The sequence below is a fragment of the Netta rufina genome, assembly GCF_964035555.1.
Source record: "Netta rufina genome assembly, chromosome: 3".
NCBI classification, from domain to species: Eukaryota; Metazoa; Chordata; class Aves; order Anseriformes; family Anatidae; genus Netta; species Netta rufina.
The window spans coordinates 111,524,595-111,546,859 of record NC_140125.1 but is presented as its reverse complement, the minus strand read 5'-3'; the positions used below and the strand labels follow the sequence as shown (position 1 = coordinate 111,546,859).

General features: G+C 43.2%; 1 protein-coding gene across 8 annotated transcripts in view; it reads left to right on the top strand.

Annotated features, from left to right (window-relative positions):
* The window catches only part of PUM2 (pumilio RNA binding family member 2), a 69,774-nt gene extending 57,489 nt beyond the window's left edge, over positions 1-12,285 (top strand). For 5 of the 8 annotated variants that reach the window (XM_084284287.1, XM_084284292.1, XM_084284290.1 and 2 more), the window contains 8 exons: positions 712-979; positions 1,527-1,656; positions 3,471-3,605; positions 3,865-4,002; positions 5,635-5,760; positions 6,753-6,874; positions 8,140-8,332; positions 9,281-12,285. In XM_084284287.1, coding sequence (XP_084140413.1) covers positions 712-979; positions 1,527-1,656; positions 3,471-3,605; positions 3,865-4,002; positions 5,635-5,760; positions 6,753-6,874; positions 8,140-8,332; positions 9,281-9,412 — 1,244 coding nt within the window. In that variant the 3' untranslated portion in view covers positions 9,413-12,285. The remainder of the gene's footprint in view (positions 1-711; positions 980-1,526; positions 1,657-3,470; positions 3,606-3,864; positions 4,003-5,634; positions 5,761-6,752; positions 6,875-8,139; positions 8,333-9,280) is intronic. The other 3 variants (XM_084284289.1, XM_084284291.1, XM_084284288.1) reach the window with 1 other exon arrangement.
* The last annotated feature ends 9,980 nt before the right edge of the window (positions 12,286-22,265 follow it).

Here is a 22,265-nt window from a genome sequence, read left to right as displayed (position 1 = left end):
AGTGTAGTGAGTGGTGCATGTTTTCACAGCCAGGCGAGGACTTGATGCTTTTAAAAGGAACTTGTTTAATATGTTTTCTGGTTGTTTTAGAATTAAGTAGAGTGTTCTTAGTTTACCTGCTTTGAAATTTGACGCATTTAGTGCATAGAGAGAGGTACCAGATCTAAAGCCTGGGATGCTGAAGTCATCAAATTTCCTGCAGAACAGGTACAGCCTGACAAGAGGCATCACACGTGCCTCCCCAAAAAAGCCCTTTCATGCTATGAATTGACAGAAAGGAACCTCAGCAGGGACTGAAGGGTAGTTCAGATTTCATGGTCTGTTTTGAAACAATTGGCTAACTTCAAGACTACTAACAAGAGTCTGAATCATCTGAATTGCTTGTGGAGATCTGCCCACTAAGCCGAGGCCCACCCAGCCCTAAAGTTTCTGTATGTCTGGGTGGTCACTTTACCTGCTTCGTTATCCTCTTCTCACGAGATTTCTTTTCCTGGTGCCCTTCACGTAAAATGAAAACGAGGAGGAGAATGGTTTTATTTCTTGGCAGATAAAGCTATCTAACTCCTCAAACCAAAACGAGGTAAACGTAAATAACAAGACACCACTGTTGTTTCCTTTGGCTCCAAGGGTATCTGTAGTTGTAGTACACTTGCTGTTTTGCTGTTGTTTATTTTCCTTACGGCTTTCACTGACAGAGCTGCTTCCTTGTAGGAGGACTGACAAATGGTAGTGGTCGCTATATTTCTGCAGCACCTGGAGCAGAAGCAAAGTATCGCAGTGCGGCAAGTACCTCCAGTCTTTTTAGCTCCACCAGTCAGCTCTTCCCTCCTTCACGCCTCCGTTACAGTAGGTCTGATATAATGCCTTCTGGACGCAGTCGGCTGCTGGAAGATTTCAGAAATAATCGCTTCCCTAATCTTCAACTGAGAGACCTTGTTGGACATATTGTTGAATTTTCCCAAGATCAGCATGGTTCTAGGTAATTACTACAGTAAAGTTAATGACGTTTTACTGCTTTGATAATGTCATATTAACATTAAACATGCTGGGACTCTTCTTAATGCAAAGCATGCCAGTAATTGGAGCACATGCTCTTACACTGACCTCTTTCTTTTCTAGGAAATTGCATTGTAACAGTAGTATAAATTTAGCTGCTTATAGAAGTTTTCAGGTTAGGAACAGCCTTATAACTAGGCTTGTAAACTCTAGTTTTTAAGTATCAAAAAGGTGTTGATTAAGAAAACAAAATATCTGGCATCTGGAATGTTAAAACCATTTTTAGCAATACATCATCAGGTACTTGTTTATTGTTCTTATTCTTTTCATCTTTAATACTTTTCAAATGAAAGTTTTAAGGATCGTTATACCGAAATGCATCCTTTCATATGCAAAGGCACTACTTTCATTTTAATAAGTTCTATAACGTTGAACGCTCACTTCAGAGTGTTGAGGTGTCTCATTGAAACAGTGTTTGAGAGGTTTTCCTGTTGTTCATGTAAAGCATAATGTACATTTTTTGCACTTAGATTTATACAGCAAAAGCTAGAGCGAGCTACTCCAGCTGAGCGCCAGATGGTATTTAATGAGATCTTGCAAGCAGCATATCAATTGATGACTGATGTGTTTGGAAACTATGTAATACAGAAGTTCTTTGAGGTAAGCCTAACACAAAGTGTATGAACAGAAACTTGAATGAAAAGCTGTAAAGTCTGATTAAATTTAAATGTTTTTTTTTTTTTTTCTTAACATCATAGCAGAATTCTACTGGACTCTCACTACAGAACCCAGGGGTCTAATAGTGCACACGTGTTTTCTGTTCTGTTCCACCCCCTTTTTTCATAACAGGCCTGAGAATTATAGGCATTGCTTTCTTTTGCACTGGTGATACACGTGATAGTGAGCACCATTGGCTGCACACTCGAGTTTTTAGCTTGATTTACGTAGACTTCCAGTTAGTGATGGGGATCACAAAAGATTTGAAGGATACTTGTAGTGGTTACTGCATCTTGGCCAAAAAATGGGTCTGAAAAATGTTCTTGCACCCAGATAAATAGATGTGCGAATTTTGTCCAGTGCTCTGAAGGAACTTTTATCAAACAGGCAGAAAAAATTTGAGGAAGGACTGTCATATGATACATTCAGTACTAGTAAAATTAGTATTTAAAACTGCTTTGCTTTTGTGTTATTGTTGCCTTACCAAAGAGCTACAAGATTCAACCTGTGGAGAGGAGGAGAAAAGGCAATGCCTATGTCTTGTGGAAACAAAACAAAACACAACGTAGGACAGATCTGAAGCATGGTGTACTTCAAATCAAGGGCCATATCAAAATACTTAGTTGGATAGAAAGAGAAGCTGGAAAGTGTTCAATAAGAAAAAGTTGCCCAATTAAAAATACGATTGCTCACTCTAAACAGGAATGTAATTTTTTTAATAAGTCTACAAAGCCTACGAAACGGTGTGCTCATTTTTTTGGTCTTCTGAAAAGTGTGGCTGATGTACAGCATATAAGTTCTTAATCTTGCTCAAGAGAGATAATTATTGACCATTGAGAGATGTTTCATCTTAATTTTGCGTAAGAGTTCCCAAGAAAAATACATAATCCTTTACACATAGTAAGGGAGTTTGTTCATCATCTAAGTGGGAGGGACAAGTTGTTGGAGCTTTCTTCAGAGCTTTTGGTGACTACAGGTTTGGCGTTTAATATTTCCCACAGGGTTGTGTTATTCTGAAGCCAGTCTGGCATCTTCTTTGTTAAACAGGAAGCAAAACAGAAGGTTGTAGTGACACTGAGGGGGGAATGATATTGGCAGGAGCTAGCTACTGCTGAACAAATGTTAGTTAGCTTATACACTAATACAGCCAGCATATAAAACCATTTTGATTTTTCTCTGCAAAGCCTGAGTATTTCTAGATTTCCCCAAATACTCATGGTGAGAATCATCCTCCAAGGCACATGAAGTTACCAGGAAGCTGCTACAGGGCAGATGCTTCTTTTTGTTGTTTTTGGTTTCTCTTTCTCCTGTTACAGCTTGCTTACCGTACGTAAGGTGTAAGGTGACCAATACAAATTTGAGATGGTGAAGAATACATAGTTTGAATTGGTATGCTATGGTAATCTGATGTTATTAATTTGGCTGATACCATTTGTCTAAATAAGTGGGTTATTGCACTTAAATCTTAATCTGTATTCCTACAGACAGGCAAGTATAAAGTACTTAGATTTTTTTTTTTCTGCTGCCTTTAAAGCCATGCAGTTGAAAGCAGGTACGTGACTGGAATGTAGAATATTGCAGAATGTTGCACTGAGGGGTGGGGGAAAGCTTTTGTAAATATACCTGTCAGAGGTAAAAAGGGAAAAATCATTCAAGGCCCGGTAAATCTTTAATATATCATGAAAGTTCTGACTGTCGTGTAAATTCCAGCATACTTCATGTCTTCATTTGTTAACAGCATATTTATTTTCTTTTAGTTTGGAAGCCTGGATCAAAAGTTAGCCCTAGCAACACGCATACGTGGTCACGTTCTGCCATTAGCCCTACAGATGTATGGTTGTCGTGTTATTCAGAAAGCACTTGAGTCTATCTCACCTGACCAGCAGGTAATTGTAAGTTAGAACAATATTTTTTTTTGTATTTCATTTCTTTTTAATAGCACCCACCTTTATACTTGCTTAAATTGTGGATGGTTCCCTTCATTATGAAAAGCCCTAGGGACCAAAAATAGTTTAAATTATAAGGTTATGATATGCAAGTAGATGACCAGTGCATAGGAAAAATGGACGGTTAGAATGAAAAGGAACTTCTCTTTTTTTTGAAGAAGAAGAAGAAAAATCACTGAAAAGATAATCTTTTTTTTTTTTCCAGAACGAAATGGTGAAAGAGTTGGATGGTCACGTTCTGAAATGTGTGAAAGATCAAAATGGAAACCATGTTGTCCAAAAATGTATTGAGTGTGTTCAGCCGCAGTCGCTCCAGTTCATCATTGATGCATTCAAAGGACAGGTAGTGTTAACAGTTGGTTTCCTTTTCTGTAGGGTTGCTTTGATTTGCAGATCTTTTTCCATCATTTGCATATACAAGATAGCACTTGACACTTTACCAGTCAGCTTGTATTAAGTAGGATTAAAGGAGGGGATGATAAAATGGAAAAGCTGTTGAATAGACAGTTTCACGCTGTAAAAAGATGAATCTGTTAGAGCTGAGGATCTAGAAAACCTGTTTGGGTGTGCTATAAATACTGGTAGAAGTATTTGGCTTATGGCCAGGCTGTTAGAGTTTTGTGTTGTGCAATTTTAAATTTCCTTTATAACTTTCAGCATTGCTATTTTTTATGTAATAATAAAGTATCTGATCCGTGGCATATACTTTTCATTAAAATTTCCTTTCCATTTTTTTCTTCTGTTGCTTATCTCGTACGTCTGTCTCAGTGTTTTCCAATTAATACCTGTCATTAAGGAAATACTTTGAAGAAATAGTAATCTGTTCCCTACACATGGGCTAGTGTTAAGTGAAGGGCGGAAGGTATTTGTTTATTTAAAGTTTTTTTTTTTATGTTTCCAACAAAATTACATTCATACAAGATTGGTATTGTGCCGCGGGCTAGAGAATATATTCTGTGACAAACATGTACTTTTATAGTCTCAAAGAATTGTAAAACATCGTACTAACTTGGCTGTGTTGCTAAATTTTACTTTAATGGCTGACCATATGTGTTTCTTAGCAAAGTCTACGATAAATTCTCTCGCACTTACAAGAGCACTACCAGAATTATTGTTGTACGTAGCAGTAAATGGTGTACCAAGATGCTGAGGGGCAGGTCTTTTCACATCAAAAAATGTATATGGGGTAGATGAGCTGCAGTTTATAAACTATAAGTAGAGCCCCATTGACTGAGGCATGACTGCTTATTTACTGGACATCCATCTACAAATCCAAGTCATTGTAAATTTAGAAGTATATATGTATTGGCTAATCTCAAGTGGCAAATGAAAAATACTGCACTTCAGTCATGTCACCCAATGGTTATGTATCTTTGTCACCTCCTTCCACCATGTGGATCTCTGTTTGATCGGCCAAGATTCTCTCTGTTCAGTTCTGACCGATACTGACTCTTAAATAGTCTGAATTAATTCCCAAAACACAAAACTGACTTCTGGAAAAGGAATAAGTAAGATCATGTCTGTATGTTTTAAATGCTTACTTACAAATATTATATGTGTGACAGAGAATGTGAAAACAGTGAAAATCAGCTACTGTAATTGAGCTCCTTTTTATAAAAGACAAAATCTTAAAATGAAGAACGAAGTTGAAGGCTTGAAAGGTGAACCATGTTTAACTAAGGGTTAGACTTTAGGGGTTTTCTTTGCAGTTAATAGGCTAGAAACATCATAATGAAAACTTGGTTCTTAGGCAGCTGTATCATTACTGGAGTCCTTGATAAAAAGGAATATTATAAATGGCCTCTTAGTCTTTTTTTCTGGCTTTTACAGGGGATTGAATTCTGATACTAGCAGGCAAAAGTGTTCATATTTTTATAGAAGTAGTTGACAAGTTCAGTTCCATTTTGAACATGGCAATAGCAGTGCATCTGTAAACTTCATTTGGATTAACTTAAATTTGCAATTCTATTTTAAGGTATTCGTACTTTCTACTCATCCATATGGTTGTAGAGTAATTCAGCGTATTCTGGAACACTGCACTGCTGAGCAGACTTTACCCATCTTAGAAGAACTGCATCAGCACACAGAACAACTAGTACAGGTTAGTATAATCCTTTTTGCAATGCATTGTAGAGCTTTTTTATATTATCATAATTTATTCCCGTTTCTTAGTGTATGAAATAGCTTAAATGCATTTGTTTCCTTTTAGCGTTGTAGACATTGATTTTTGTCTTTCTTTCCTTCCATAGTTTTAATGAAAATGAATTTGGAAGTTGGGAGGCAAAGAAGATATAAAAAGCCATTTCCTTACACTTTTGGCTGTAGCTTCAAGTATACATTGTACATGCACAGAATTAGGTTTTTGGGTTTATTTCTTTCTATATTCATTTATTGCAAAGATTGCCTTTTTGTAGTTTCTCAGTTCATTCCGGTGTCCTTCACATAACTTCTAATAATATCTAAACACAAATACGTTGTCAAAAATATACATTGTGCATTCCTACACACACAATGTACATTGCATATTCGTACACAATTAGGACATTTCTTCTAAAAGAAGGCCAGGCCAAAGACCTTATACATGATTTCCTGTCTTGGTCTCAAATGAACAAAATTTATGGCTTTGAAATGGATTCAGGTTAAAATAATGGAAGAGACTTGTTCAGTAGGAATTTCTACATGTTAAAAGGCATGAATTGCCTTTTGCTTTATATTCAGTCTAGTTTACTTCTCAGCTTTTTGTATATAAAGTCTCTATTAGACTGCATTTGGGGAACCAAATTTCAGGGAAATCTTACGGCTGTTACAGAACGATGATCTTAATTTTGAAGACTTTTTCTTTAAGAGAATAAAAGGTACTCTAGCAAAATGCCATTTTTACAGATAATTTCCATGTTCCATGTAAATTTTGTGGTCCATTAAGTAATTCTTGATGCAGCGTTTTTTGCATCCCTTTGTTTCTGTGTTGTTGACATTACTGCAGGTTTCTTATATCCATATAAATAGTAAGTTGAAAGTTTATACAAATAGACAATAGCTACATGGATTGTTTGGTATGAACACAAAAGAAAATTGAAGTCATCTTATTTTCAGGATCAATACGGAAATTATGTTATTCAACATGTACTGGAGCATGGTCGTCCTGAAGACAAGAGTAAAATCGTTTCAGAAATCAGAGGAAAAGTTCTAGCTCTGAGTCAGCACAAATTTGCCAGGTATTGCCCAGCTTTCATATAATATTGAAGGTTCGCTAACCTTTTGAAGTTGTCGTATTGGATTTATTTAGTGTGTTCCAAAAAGATTTGTTATTTTTCCCTTGTGTAACGTTTTCTGAAATTTCGTATTTTTATAGAGATGAACAGTGGTGGTATCTTACCCTCTGTGAAATATGGATTTGGGGAAAGAAAAGGGGAAATGCAACTCTCCAGTAAAACAAACGAGATTTTGTGGGTTTTATGGAATGTCTTGTGTTCACCCTCTACAAGTTCAGGGAATGGGGTTTCCAGACTCCAAGGAGAGGCATATGAGAATCCCCAGAGCTAGGTGAAAAGCTCTCCTAGAAGTTGCTTGATACACTGCTGAGCTGAGACCTCCAGTTTTGTTTTTTTTTTTTCCTATCAGTCCAGTCAAGCAATTTCCAAGCATAAAAAGGCTAGCTGTAAAACGTGGTGCTTCAGCACGAAGCATTAGGAAGACTTAAAGTCTTTATTTAGGACCTAAAAATCATCCTTCAGTGTTTCTTACTGAAAGGTACATTGCACCTTTTTCTAATTTAAGTATACTTCAGAATTCATCCTGGATGGTATAGTGAGACTAACCTTGTCATCAATCTTAAGTAGAAACATGCTGTGATATTTTGAGGGCATGGGTTTTAAAAAATCAGTTGTATGCAAAGTAGCAAGTTTGTCTGGATTTTATTTTTCTTTGCCTAAGCAGAACTATTCACATTCTTCTTCTTGGAACTTGTTTAATTTCTAAAGCAGAAACTCATGACAAGAATCATTTTGTTGCTGGCTTATAACCACTGATAGCATTTTCAGCTTCTGAGACATCTGGAGGTTGTGGACTTCATCTACACAAAGAAATATTTGAGGGTTTCTCTGATTTAGGCATGCTCCTGAAAAGATCCTTTATTCAAAAAGTAGAAAGCCTTGTATCTGGCTTTCTCTATATCCTAAAAGGGTTCACAACTAAAAACAGATGTACTACAGTACATATGCAACCCAAGGTCCAGTATATCTGCCATAGGACCAGTGGAGAATCTCTCCTAAAAGTATCAGAAAATGACTTTTGGTGGTAATCCTTTACCTTCCTCAGCTATTACAGAGTAAAGGTTTGGAAATCAGGACTTAACATTTTTAGAATGGACTCTTCAGTAGCATTAAGGCACTTGAACTTGTTCAGATAAATGTAAAATCAAATCGCTACTTGGAAGAATGTTACATATTAAATCACAGGATGCATTTGTCTTATTTTTCAGCAATGTGGTAGAAAAATGTGTAACTCACGCTTCTCGTGCTGAAAGAGCTTTACTTATCGATGAGGTCTGCTGCCAGAACGATGGTCCTCACAGTGCCTTATACACCATGATGAAGGACCAGTATGCCAACTACGTTGTTCAGAAGATGATTGATATGGCTGAACCTGCTCAGCGGAAGATCATAATGCACAAGGTATATGGTTTTATTGCTTCAGAACATTTTCTCTTTATATTACTGCCTTATCTGTTAGAATCCCTTTCCCTCCAGACTTAAAACTAGCTGGTTCTGTAATCTAGAAGTTGGTGTATAAACATTACATTTGAGGGAATTTGATAAGGCATAATATATTCAGGTCTGTGAGCGCTGTTTTGTAAGCTGAAAATGTAAATCTATAGAAAAGTTCTAAAAGTTGGATTACAAATCAACTTTTGGTGTCAGCTTTTCTGTGAAAATACTTTTTTTTTTTTTTAACATTGAAAGTATTTGTCATGTTTATTAACAGAAGAAAGACAAATTTGTCTTTTTAAAATAATAACAAATAATGCTAATATAAATACTTCCTGCAGTTTCCTCTGAAAAGATTCCCATGCTTCCAACAGGCGGTCACATTTTCTAGTTGAGAATACCCAGAGAGAAACAAAAATGCCATTGCCCCAGTTGCCCTGGGCTATTTGCTCCCGTGGGAAAACTTTTTGGGGGTGTTCTCCTTTGCATTCCTGTGCCCCCAGCTGTTCAAATGCTGGGTTGGATTTGGGGAATGCCGTATGTGTCAGACAGCTCTGCCTCATCTGCCACTGTGGGTTAGGTCACACCTGAAAATACCCCCCTTAGCCTTGCCTGATGTGTTTACATCGTGTAGTACTGAGAGGTTTTTTGGTTTTTGTTGATGTTTAACAAATTCCAGTAGTCTAAAGTCTGGCTTCGCCCATCTAAAAACAAAAGTGGAGTCAGTCATCAGTTGAATTATTTATAATGTGACAGGTACACCAGTTACTTTGTGATTCAGCCACCATTTTTATATCTTTCCAGAAACTTCCAAAACTTTGACAGGTTTCTGTCATTTTTTTATAGAATTGCTCACAAGTGTAGTAACTCTGCTTACGGTTTTTGAGGAAAAAAATGATGGGTTTCTTCTTACAGATTCGACCCCACATCACAACTCTGCGTAAATACACCTATGGCAAACACATTCTGGCCAAGCTGGAAAAGTATTACCTGAAGAACAGTGCTGATCTGGGGCCAATTGGTGGACCACCAAATGGGATGCTGTAAAAGACAAAAAGGAAAAAAAAAAAAAAAAAGGAAATGGAAAAAAAAATTTATTGTGAATGATCAAAACATACAACTTAACTATAAATGTTCTGATTTTTTTAAATCTATTTATTGACTTTGTTCATCCATTTGTAAAATTTTTATTCTTTTGTATATTTTTGGGGAGTGAATTATAAAAAATAAAATAAAAAAAAATCTCCAGCCCTGATCCGGAGACCTATCAGATTGGACGGCTGGCAAAGCACAGAATGCCTGTATATGATGTAATTGTATCAAAATAGCTGTCACATATTTTGTAAATTTTTACCTTGTAAAGTCACTGAAATAGTTTTTAAAGGGAAAAAGTACAGTATTCTTTTAATACACTGGCTTGCAATCTGGTAGGTCTACCCAACATCATAGCACAACAGGTTTATAGAGTTGTATATAGAATTGATCCTTATTTTTCCCTTTCGTGTGAAGTCTTTTATACCAGATTAAAATTGATCAGCTGCATAAACATTATTTAACACGTCAAAAAGTTAAGTTGTGTTTTGGTGGTTCACAACATACTATTCAAAAAATAAACTGGGCACGCAAATTAAAATAGGGAGTAATGAAACAATGGAAACTTCAAAAGACAGTTTTCACCACTTTGTGGACACACTTTATTTCTCTCTTTTTTTTTTTTTTTTTTAAATTAGTGCCCTAAGGTTTTCTCTAGCGATGTATTAAAACTAAAAGTGCTGTATATACTTATATATTTAATTGTTGTACAAGGTAGAGGAATAAAATGATGGTGGTACTTCCATTCAGTAAAGTACACTGTTGGAGAAGGAGTGAACCCTGTATTAACTTTACAGTCAGTTTTACAATGCAGGAAGAGTAGAGATTTGTATTTTTTTATTTTGCATATAGAATTGTAAGGATTTGGAAGTGTTGAGCATTTATTTTGCTTTCTCACTGTAGATGCAAAAAATAGGTATTGATGAAGAGAAAAGGGGCCACTGAAAAGTAAACTTGATAGCTCAACATTTAAGCATGATTGATTAAATATCCAGATAGCTTTTTTGCTTCCTATAAATATATGCATTGTATACGTGTAGTTAATAGGTGTAAGTTTACAGTTTGAAAACAAATCTCTTGTTTCGATGTTTATTACAAGCCTTGCTAATTTAGTAGTGATGCTTACCTTGGTTGTACAGATGTACATTTGTAAACCTTCATGCTGTAAATGTAATTTGTTTTACCCTTTTTGGGACAAAAATTTGCATTTTAGTGTATATTCATATCCCCCTTCCCTTTTCTCCCCCTGGCATATAGTGTTGTATAATGTAAATTTATTTCAGCAAATCAAGAGTGATTTTTTTAAATTCTATCTTTATATGGTTTCAGAAATATGAACCGGCTTTCTTTTTATCTATTGTGAGAAACATTATGTTTTGTTTATAACATAGCTGTTGATTCTGTTAATATGGACACTTTGGGAAATCGATCTGTTCAAATTTTAAGTTGGGATAATAAGCATAGCAAGAAAGAAATGGACTGAAATACTTGGTTATCGCAGAAACCAATGCTTCTTCCATCTTAATAAATGTGGCATGATTTTTTTGTACAGAAGAGTACTGTATTTTTGAATAGCCTTCTCCCAGCGTAAAGCAAATATGTATGATACTGTCAATTTTTTTCTCTGGACATATGACATTGTAACAGTAACATAAAGATGATGTACATTTACAAGCGGCCTTATGTACATTTCCCAATGATCTTTTTAAGGCAGAGTTGTGACCATATGTGTATAATTAAAATCCTTTTTAATCCTTTGCCTATGGAAATATTTTGGAAAAAAAAAAAAAAAGCTTACTTTGTATATTCAGTTTCTGAAAGATAAAGGAAGTGCTTTGTATGTTGTCGAAGTAAGTATTTTGTGTAAAACGTTCGTTTGGATGGCATAACCCGAAGCTGTGATCACCAAGATAGGTTGAAAGCAGTGTCGAGCATCGAGCAAATAAAAGGCTGTAATGGTAGGGCTCTGATCATGAGGAAAGACAATAGTAGTGGTATTAACTTGTGTAAGGAATTCTGTTGTGTTACTGTTTATATCAGGTTGACATAAGTCTTACTGAAGCATACATCTGAGTTGCTACTTTTTTTTATACGCTAGTGTTAATTCATCAATAGGCAAATGGGAAAGTTTCTTCTGGCCTACCTTTGGTGTCTGAATCTGTCATTTAACGCCTGCATTAAGTGATGTAGTAGGCCTAATTATTTTTAGTAATTGCATTTCTAATGGCCAAATAGTTTTTGAATGGCAGTTCACAAAATTCCCTTCAAGAGGCACAAGCCTTGTCATTGGAGCCAGGGCTTTCCTGTAGTCGCACAAAGGATGGCATTTGAGCACCTTTCTTGAACATGTTAATTCTCCAGAGTATTTTTTTCCTGTGCATAAATGTTGTATGTTTTTATCTGAAGAGCTGACATTCTCTCCAACGTGAGGCATTAAATTAGGCTTTTGGGAATGTCCAGGCAGAAATTGGTAGTGTCCAAGTAGCACTCATGCCATGGTTGAATTTAAACAGTCCTACAGCCATCATCCCTAGTGTTTTCAGTACCTTGAACATCTTCCACTTGCTATCCTAAAACCTTTTTTTTTTTTTTTTTTGCACAAATTATATGCAGGAACGTGATCACTGGTTTTCCTTCCAACTGTTTTAGGCTTTGGGTAGAACCACTAGACTTTTTGCTATCATATTGCTTTTTTGATATAGATTGTTTATGGACCAGTTTGATTAGGTTTGACTCCAGGTGGCTCATATCGAATAATGTAATGCTCACGTGTATATACTGTAAAAAAATCAAAATGAAAATGTGTGAATAACACTGTGTGAAATACATCTGGTCTTGTGTTTTTCGTGCAGGAAACCAGCATTTCGTTTTGTTCTCAGTTACGCCTCTTGTTTGCTGTCTGTGGAGCTCAGCTTTGAAAAGGTACCCGCTTCAACTCAGTGATCTGAGGAGAATTATTTGAGAACCCTGTATTAGATCATGCAGATTCCAGCTCTGAGCAGCTAAACCATCATCATAAAAATGTTTACCGGTGGGTAATTAAGGCTACAGCCTCGCAGCAGTTCTTTTGCCCCACTGAAACCCTGATGAGTCCCCGAGCATTGGAGAGGGCTGGGAGTTGGGGCTGCTCTTGCCATCGTTGCACCCAGTCTCTTCTGTTACTCCAGGATTTTCTTTCAAAGGGCCACTTTTGGCTTAAGGTGGGAGTGAAGTGGTCTAACTGCAGGGCAGCGGGTGCACTTTTTGGTATGACATTAACCCTCCTAAGTGGCCCATTACGGACACAGAAGCCATAATACCATTACTTCCATTGCTGACTGTGATCCCCTCATGCTCTTTTTCACTGGAGTCCAGGGAACCTTGAAGCTTCTGCAGCCATCATATCTAGGTGCCTGAGGGTGCTGATGGCGCTGAGACACTGCTGTAGTCACTCCTCGCCTGGGGACCAGGCATTTTTCCTCCTGGCCTGCTGTGCAGCAGTCTGGTGAGTTGGTTGATCTGTCAACCAGTTTCACGCCACGAGAATGATGTTCAGCATGCCAGTACCTAGGAAAAAGGGTAAAGAGTGAGGTGGCCGCTCCCACTGTATGGCATTCAGGGAAATATAAATGAGAGAAAAATCGCAAAAGAGTTTTAAGATCTTGTGGCTGGTACTGAAAGTCACAGACTACATCTAAGTCATACAGCTGGGGAGAAAACCCAATGCCAACTCCACAGATAAACAATTTTCCACTTGATGGTTGCAGTCATGTCACCCCAGAGCTGTAATGCTGAATTTTACGTGGAGAATGGTGGCTGGTCATCATCCATCCAGGTGGCTGGCACCTTGTTCTGGAGCTTTGCTCAGTGGTGGTGTAGCTCTGTGTTGCTGCTTGAGAAAAAAAAAAAAAAAAAAGGGAAAACACGTCTTGTATCTGATCTTTGCTGTCCCCTGTCCCTGTCCTGGTCTCCAACCTGCAGCTGTCACTTTGTTGACACAAAGGTCCACGTCTTGTAGAGCTCTGATAGTGTTGTGGACAATGCTGATGACAGGAGGCGTGTGCTACAGCCACACTACGTCACGCTGCCCAAAGAGTTTCAACTTGGAGTATTCTCCATGGTTGTAAACGATGTTGGAGCTCTCACAGGCTCCATCCATGCCTGAAAATTGCTCGGTCAAGCACCTTTGGGCTTGGGAATGGAGAAGCTTGGTTCCTCTCGGGGACAGCAGATCCCATCAGGCACATGCTTGGTTCCTCAAAGTCCAGAACTGGGCTAGAGATTTGGGAAAACGTAGCAAATATTTAGATCCTGCCACCCCGAAAGATGCTCAGAGTGATGCTGCAGAAGGAGCCGGGGGTGTTGCAGCACTCCTGTGTGGCAGAGCAGCCCAGGCCATCAGAAGGGTTAGAAAGTGGCACCATTGTCACAGAAAGCAGTCGTGGTCACCTCCTCCCAGTCGTAAAGGATGGAGAGATGGCCAAAGGCTGACGGCACTCCAGCTCCAACACGGTCAGGGGTGTTCCTGGCTGCTCATGCACTGCCTGTGCTAGGGACGGGAGGCAGCTGCTTTATCCGGGACTGAACCACAGCCCGGTGTTACACACTGGGTTTTGTAACACAGAGGCTGTCAGAAAGCAGCCACCCTGTGCCAGGAGAACAGCACTCGGTGTGACCGCCCTGCTGGTGCTCCTCAGCAGCGTGGTGCAGGAGCATTTCCTCCATCAGCCCCGCGGACCGAGCTTAGCTTCCTTGGAATTAGTTTCCTTTATCAGCCTCGTGGGTCCAAACCCACTTCTCTCGCTCCACAGGAGCGTGGCCTAACCATGGGGAGCTGGGCGGGTTCACGTCACTGGATTTGGGCTAGGCTTGGAGCAGGGCTGGAACCACGGGTTGCATCACAGCAGCACAAGATGGAGCATGACTGAAGCGCGCAGGTGGGAGTGGGGAGGCCCTGCCCCGGAGATCCTTGTGTCCACCTTGCTTCTCCCAGGCTCACTTAACGTAAAACACGTCTTGGGAGCAGCACAGCCCCATCCTTAAACTGGAAACTCTCTGTGAGGCTTCTTTATGTAGCAGCTGGAGAGGAAGGAGTCTTATCCCTGAAGTCCCTCTTCATTGTGTGAGGAAGAATCACGTTTCTTCCCTGCCAAGCCTGGCAGGGAGCGGGGAGACAAACCTTCCCCTTCCCACAGGGCACGGGTGCCGGAGGCTGCTTGGGGCTGGCTCGCTGTGCTGCTGATCACAAGGCAGGCTCACACGCCACGGATAACCCTTATCGCTTTTCCTCTTCAGCACCAGGAACTCTTCTCACTGCTCCCCATGCAGGCGAGGAGGGAGTCAGGCGCCCACAAGTTCCCACAAGCGAGGTCCTGGGAAGGTTTCCTCTCCCTGGTGGGTCAGCCTCAGCCCTGTTCCCTGTTCCTTGGTGTAGCTGCTGCCGTCCAGAGGCTGGTGGAACGATGAGAGCAATTGGTCATTAAGCAAGGGTTACGGAGAGCTGAAGAGCCGAGGATGGACAACCTCAGCACAAGCCACAGAACCAATTCCTCCCCCCATGGAGGGATGGGATGAATGGAGCGGAGTTCACCCATCAGCTCCAGGCTATATGCTTGTCTCATTCAAATGGGCCACGTGGCTCTTAAAAAAAAAAAAAAGGCTTTTTGTTCAAAAAGTGACCATCCTAAGTACTCCGAGACTCACATGATACCTCCGACTTCCTTGAAACGTCATGTGTCTCAGAACCCGGGGCTTGGTATTCACCCCACTTCGGGAGCACTATGCACTTGGGTCCTGCTGGGAAAAGGGCAGCTCTACCCTCCCTGGGACACATGGGGAACCAAAAGCCCGGAGATCTGATGGGGGCAGTGAAGATCACTCACTCCGCATGTCTGTGGTCGCTGTGCAGCTCCCGCTGTCCTCTCAGAGAGGGGATGCTCCTGGGATCCCAGCTCACAGCCTCTTCTGTTTAGGTGTGGGCATTTCCATGCGGACACATACCCCAGGAGACGATCCTGTTGCCTACTGCGGTGCCTGGTGTCATTCGAGGCACCCTGGGGCACCCAAAACATCCAGATGGGGCAAGGAAACATCAGCTTAGCCTCTAGCTTCTGCTCCAGAAGGGCATCGATGATGGCACCAGGCACCTGCATACAGGCAATGGGTCTCTTCACCCAGAAGGCACCAGAAATCGATTAGCAATTTCTGATAAATCTGTAAAATAAAATAAATTGGGTTAAAAGAGGGTAGAAGGTAGGGATAGGTCCAAAGGGTTTGCTAGGGGTGGGAGTGGGAGCAGCTTTATGTTGTGGAATAGGATGGGACAATAATAATAAAAAGGCACCTTTATGCACAGCAAAACTTTCACTCCAAGCCTCCCTGTGATGTACAGTTAACATCATGATCAACTAAAAGAAGAAATAAGATTTTTTTTTTTAAAGGGAGGAAAAAAAAAAAAGGCAAAATACCTGTGTATTTTACACCTAAAATACCTAAACAATTTAAAAAAACTATTAAAATGCCTAATTAAAATTTGCCACATCAGCCAGTGCTGCTCGTACCGCCTGGAGGGGTACGGTGGTGGAGCCTCCGAGACAGCCGGTATCTGCGGAAATGTGTGAGTGGCCTCGAAATGCTAAATGAAGGATGATAATTACAGCAGGATGCATCCTTTTGGTTAATCGGGAGGAAAGCCTGTGTGTTACATCACACGGAACTGATGGCGTAGCCGCAGCTGATGGCTGGAGTCGGTTATAGGAGCTGAAGTTAGCCCAGGTGCAGCGTTCCTCAGGTCCTCAGCTAGTCTGGGGTCCAGATCACACCAGCTTACTGAAAAAAAAAAAAAAAAAAAAAAAGAAAGAAAGAAAGAAAACAAAAAAAATAGCATTTTTTTTCACATTGCTACAAATGTCCAGCAGGCAGTTATAGAAATTGAGCTAAAGCCTCTGATGCAGCCTAACCCTGCCCTCAACGGCTGCTCTGCTGCAGCATCTGCTTCTTCCCAGACCACAGCCCTTTTGCATACGTGGGAGTATTAAACCTGCTTTGGCAGAATTCCTGGAGCTATACGTGCTCATTCAGATGTAGCAGAAACACCTACCCCAAGTCACTTGGCTGCTCGCAAGTGGCAGTGTGAGAGCGCGTGGTGAACATTTTTCTATGGCTGTGGACTGAATGAATACTTCTACATTTTGGTTACAAGTCCTTAACTTTCATCCAGGATTTCTTAACCAGCAGCACAGCACCGGCTTATGCAAATGCTGCTCGCTGACTTCAAGGGTATGTTGTGCGTTTGGTACGGTCAGAGGGAAACGGGCACGGCATCCCACAGGGAGAACTTTTACAGCTTTCTGCAAGTTACTCGAGCATCCAGGAGGCTCTCGCACAACCCAGGACAGCGAAGGAGCACACAGAGGAAATACAGGAGGCCTTTGATAAGAGATTAAGTACTCCATTCCTCTGAAATCCCTACCTCTCCCAGGCAAATAATGGGTCTCTGTGGCACTGCCAGAAGAGGCTGTAGAACCAAAACTATGCGTATTTTTTATCCTCGCAGCAGTCGTCAGGGCACTAAAAAGGCACTAAAAAGGTATGAAATATCACAGCCCCTCTCCTACAGGACTGCAGGCAGCTGTGAAGTGTCCAGCTCCTGTCTGCTGAGCTGGAGGCACTGCAGCTCGGACATCCAGCCTGTTCCTCCAGGTCTCAGCATCGGTGTGTATTGGTGAGCACGCAGAGGAAAGCCCCTGACAGCTGCACCAACAGAAACACCCGCTGCAAGAGACAGCAGGTACCCAGCAGTGGGTACAGTGGAAATAATGCAGCTCTGGCATCCCCGTGCCTCTTCCCTCTTCATTGAAGCTCCCAGCAGCAGCAGCCTCCGGTCCGAGTGCTCCTGGGAAACGTGATAGCTTTCTCTCCGTGCTTGTTTTAGTGCCAGGGCAAACCCCGTTCTGTGCTCAAATTATTTGGGGTCATGGAGGTTGAGGGATCACACACTGCAAGCCAGTGTGAGTCACTGCCAGTGAGCTGTCCTGAGCTAACCACACAGGTAAGTGAATCACAGAGGTGCAGAACAGACTGAAGAAGCTTGGCCAAGAGGAAAAAAAAAAAAAAAAAAAAAAAAAGTGGTTATTCAGGTGAGTGCTTTGAGAAATACCTGCCTAGTCCACGAGCCCTGGGCCTGGTAGACCAAAACAGTTGAACAGTGAAAGCACCGGCCAGAATTATGGCAAAAGGCCTCATTAAGGGAGAGCGAGTCAGCCTTTTTTGTGGGCAACATCCACGTAACTTCAGCCAAACCCCACGCAGGCTAATGGGAAACCCTCCACAGACTCTGATGCACCAGCCCCCAAATCCAGCTCTGAGCGTGGAGGATCCGACCAGGCCCTCACGTGCGGCATCAAAGCAATGCAGGGGTTTTTATCACAGCTGTTTACGAAAACTACCACAGAGGTGGCACGCAGCTGCCAGCTGGGGTTTTGCCAAGCGAGGCTCTGCTAAATTCAGTTGGGAAGTATTTGGCTAGGGGCACAGACATGGTAATATACAGTTTTTGGTGTCCATCAAGGAGCAGAACCCAGGGAAAGGGGATGGAGAAGACAAAAAAGCCACCAAAATTCATGGGAGAGGCAGCCAAGTTGATTCAGCTGATATCTATAAAGCCAGCGCTGCAGCCACAATGACACTTGGACCACTAGGCACTGCATTGTTTAAACTGGAAAAAAAAAAATTAAAAAAAAAGTTTTTGCAAGAAGGCTTATTCTTGTCCAAATAAGCCAGGACATCCCTTCCATCAGAGCGTTACATGGAGCAGAAAGGAGCCCAGAGCAGACACCCATCCCCTCAGGGCAGCTCCATGCTCCCCGCCTTGGGGTGAGCTGTGGGGAGCCTGCTCTGGGCTCTCACTTCCTGGGAGGGAAAGCCAAACAGAGTTGCTCAGAGATTTCTGACTCACTGCAAAAAAGGCTGGACAGAACAAGCAAAATCAGATATCACTGTGCAAGCGCACTGGGTGGGTTCAGGTGATCCTGCTGTAACTCACCATCGGCATTCGGAAGGGTCGGAATCAGTTATTTCTGCGTCAGTGCACAGGGACAGCCAAAGCAAACTGTGCAACAGTCGCCCAGGCATGGGAGGAGGCAGGAAGAGAGTTAAGTGCAGCCAGTACTGCGACCCTGACCAGAGAGCGACAGTCTGGGGAACTGGGGACCGCAGTGCCTGTGCCCCCAGAAGATGAGCTGGATGCCAAACATTGCACACTAGTGGACAGGTTTTGGAAACGCAAGGTTGAAGGCCCAAGCTGCGTCCTCCACAGGCTTGCTCTTACACTCGGTATTGATTTAAGGCATGGGCGGATTGCTCTTTTGTTGCTGCAGGGAGCTAGCAAGAGCAGGATGTGAGCCATGGGTAACAGAAGCTTAAAGGGAACTTAAAGGGGAAGGAGTAGAGAAAGAACAAGTTGGCAGGGAATAAAACTTTGCAAATCCTCCTGGTCTCTGCAGTCTCCAAACAGACCACCAGCCACATTGCCCTAATCTCCTCCTAGCCCTTTCAGGATAAAAACTTCCTCTTCCACCCCCGGGTTTTAGGTCACCAGCCACAGGTCTCTTGCCAGCTCACCTTTCTGAGGCACCGTCCATGGGAAAAACCCAGACACAGAAGGGAATTTCACTGACAGTGCTTCAAGCCCTCATCAAATACCACCACTTGTTTCAGATGCGTTTCCCACCTCACTTCAACCAGTTCCTGGGGCAGACTTTATCTGAATGCATTTAACATCCCATAAGTGTACCTCTTACCTCTGTGTCCAGCCCAGTGATCAATAGATTTGAGGCTTTCACTCAAGGTCTTGTCTACATCTTATAGCTGAGACAAGTGGAACATACAAGGTACTGTGGGTTTCCCATTCTTATAAACACCCTTTAATTAACTGAGGTACCCAAAAGGGAAAAGTCTTCTCTCTGCCACAAAAGCAGCAACTGAGAAACAGGCAATCAGCAGCAGGGAAGCCAATTATCTGAAGCCAACCAGAGAAGGCACCTGTTGGTGCTGAGCTGTCAACTCCACAACAACCCCAGTAGGCAGGCAAAACTGCCTTTACACTGAGGGCAACTCTTCACATATACTCTAACCTCCCACCGTGTATTAGGGAATATACTCCCCTTCTTCATCCTGAGGTGTCAGGCTGTAATATCCTAGACAAGTTTGCAGGTGAAGTCACTGAGATGTGATGTGTGACCACAAGGTCCTCCAGACCTTGTTGAGGAACTCAGCTTTTTCTAACCCAACTCCATCTGGTCACACTCCGTTAATGCACCATCTACGGATAACATGGCATCAGACTTCAGCAGCAGTCATCTGCCCTGCAGGCTCCACGGCTGCTGGTGGGCACAGGCGAGGAGAGGACACACGGTGAAAGTGGCCACCACCTCATGCTGCTGTAGATAGCTCCAGCACCTGGAAAGCCAGGCAGGCAGCTCCCACTGCTGCATGATGCTCACATTCACAGGGCATACGAGATGATGGCCTCTGCTGCAGAACACTGTGAAGAATGATGGTGGTTGCCCAACAGCAAGTCGCCATCCCAGCTCCCCCCCTTGCCTCCGGTGGTGGCGGAAGCAGCAGGCTGGGTTCGTCCCCCAGCTGTGCTTCCCCTCTTCCCATGGCAGGACACAGTTCAAACCAGCCCCTTGTCCCCAGGGAGGCCGAGTTCAATTGGGCTACGCTGCTGGAAGCCCTTGATCCATTTCTGGGAAATCCCCACAGCTCCACTGTACTGGGCAGAGACAACCAACTCGTATCATCCCCTGAGCGCGGGGCTGCCAAGAAACTCCTTTCCATACAAGTCTCATCTGGCTTTTCAGCATGGAGCTCTTTTGACTGAAACCACAATACTTAGCATGCTTCAATGATCAAGCAGAGGGCACGGGAATGTCACTGAAAACACTTGGCTCCCAAACACAGCATTGTTCTTCCCCTTACCCCATTCACAGATCCTGACCAGAACATCCCAATCAAGCTTTAAATGTTTTCTAGCAAATCCAGCAAGTAGTACCACAGTGCTATTTGATCTCCCATCTCCCCGAACACACACGCGCACACACTCGCATGAAATCCATATGTTGCGAGGCCCTGCCAGTGCCTCCGCACAGCTCACGGAGGCAGCCCTCATGGCAGCGTTTCCTCCATGTCCGAAAGCTTCCAGCACTGGATACAGCCCAGACAAACTGGCCTCTACCACACCAAAATAGCCGAGAAGGGTGATGAGGAGCTGCATGCTAATTGCCAGTCACACCATCGCAGCTGGGATGTCCCCTTGCTTGGACATCACCACCTGCACGTGGAGCCCACCTCACCAGTGCTACACTTCTGGGTGCCACCAGCTCCAGACATCTGTCAGCCTCCATCACCCCTCTGCCCTTCCTGGAGCACAGACCGCAATGTGATGGCCATGCCGGGCACCCACATGCCCCCATTGTTGTTTTTATTTTGCCTCCTCTCCCCACCCCACCTTGCCTTTCCGCCCCACCGCCTCACGCCCTGCAGCCATCTTGGCCACAAAGCCACAGCGGCGCCATCTTCTCCCCAGCAGCCCCAGCATGGGGGAGCGGAACATGGCGGCCGCGGCCCCGCTGAGGGAAAGGCGGCATGGCAGGGGTTGTTCCGAGGAACGCTGCATGAACAATATAAGAGAGAGGGAAAGAAAGCGAGCTAATTAAAGACACGTGATAAAATCACGAGTTTTAGCCACATTGAATATCCAATTAGGTCTATTAGCCTTTGGGCCACAGCTGTGGAAAGGGATCCTCAGTCTGGCAGAGGTTGGCCGTCCCCTTCCAACACCCGCCCAAGGGCCCTGAGAGACACCAGAAGCACTGATTGCAGCTCTTTTTTGTGTGCCCCCCCCATTCGTCCTAGGACAGCACGGCCCCATGGCTGCTAGCTTGGCTGCATCCCTCCTCCATCCTGGCCACCCCACAGGCACGCGGTGCCCATTGACAGTGCCACCAGTGTGCGCTCCCAGCAGCACTATTAGCTCTTAAAAAGTGTTTTTAATTCATTCCTTTTTTTTTTTTTTTTTTAAAGTCTGCACAGACATTTGCTTGCATTGTTTATAGCCAACACTCCAGCATGTGCTGGCACACACACACAAAGGCAAAAAGAAAAACAACCCGACAACTGAATGGACTGGGAGCAAACAGGAACTGCAGCCCCGGCCGTGCGAGCGGGGTAATAAAACTCGGCCCGTGCTGTATTTTGTGCAGGGTTATTGCCTGCTCCGCTTGCACGATCATCAGCGAGACGTGCAAAGAGCGCAGGAGAGCACGCAAGTTGCTTGTAACTCTGCACGGCCAGGCAGGAAGGGGCTTCTTTGAAAGCAGCCCTTCATGCGGCAGACCCAAAGCAGCATTTTTTTAACCCCATTTTACCCCTTTGGAAACCCTGTCCCAGCAGCAGCACGACCCAATCCCCACTTCTTTTTTTTGGGGAAAAAAACAAACAGAAAGGGGGGTGAAGGGGCACAATAGCATCGTTCCCACCGCGGGAAGGGAAGGGAGGGCTTTCAAACTTCTCCTTATTTTTAGCCAGGAGGAAGGAAGCACGGCGGCGGCGGAGGAAATCGGGGAAGGGCGATGCGAGGGGAGCGGAGGCTCCGGGCTTGGGGGGGGACCGGCGGAGGGCGGCCGGGGGCTGGCGGCGCAGGTAGCGCGGGGGCGGGCAGGGCCGGGCCGGGCCGGGCCGGGCCGAGCCGGGCCGGGGCAGGGCTGGGCTGGGCTGGGCTGGGCTGGGGCCGGCGCGGGGAGCCGAGGGGAGGGGAGCTGAGGGG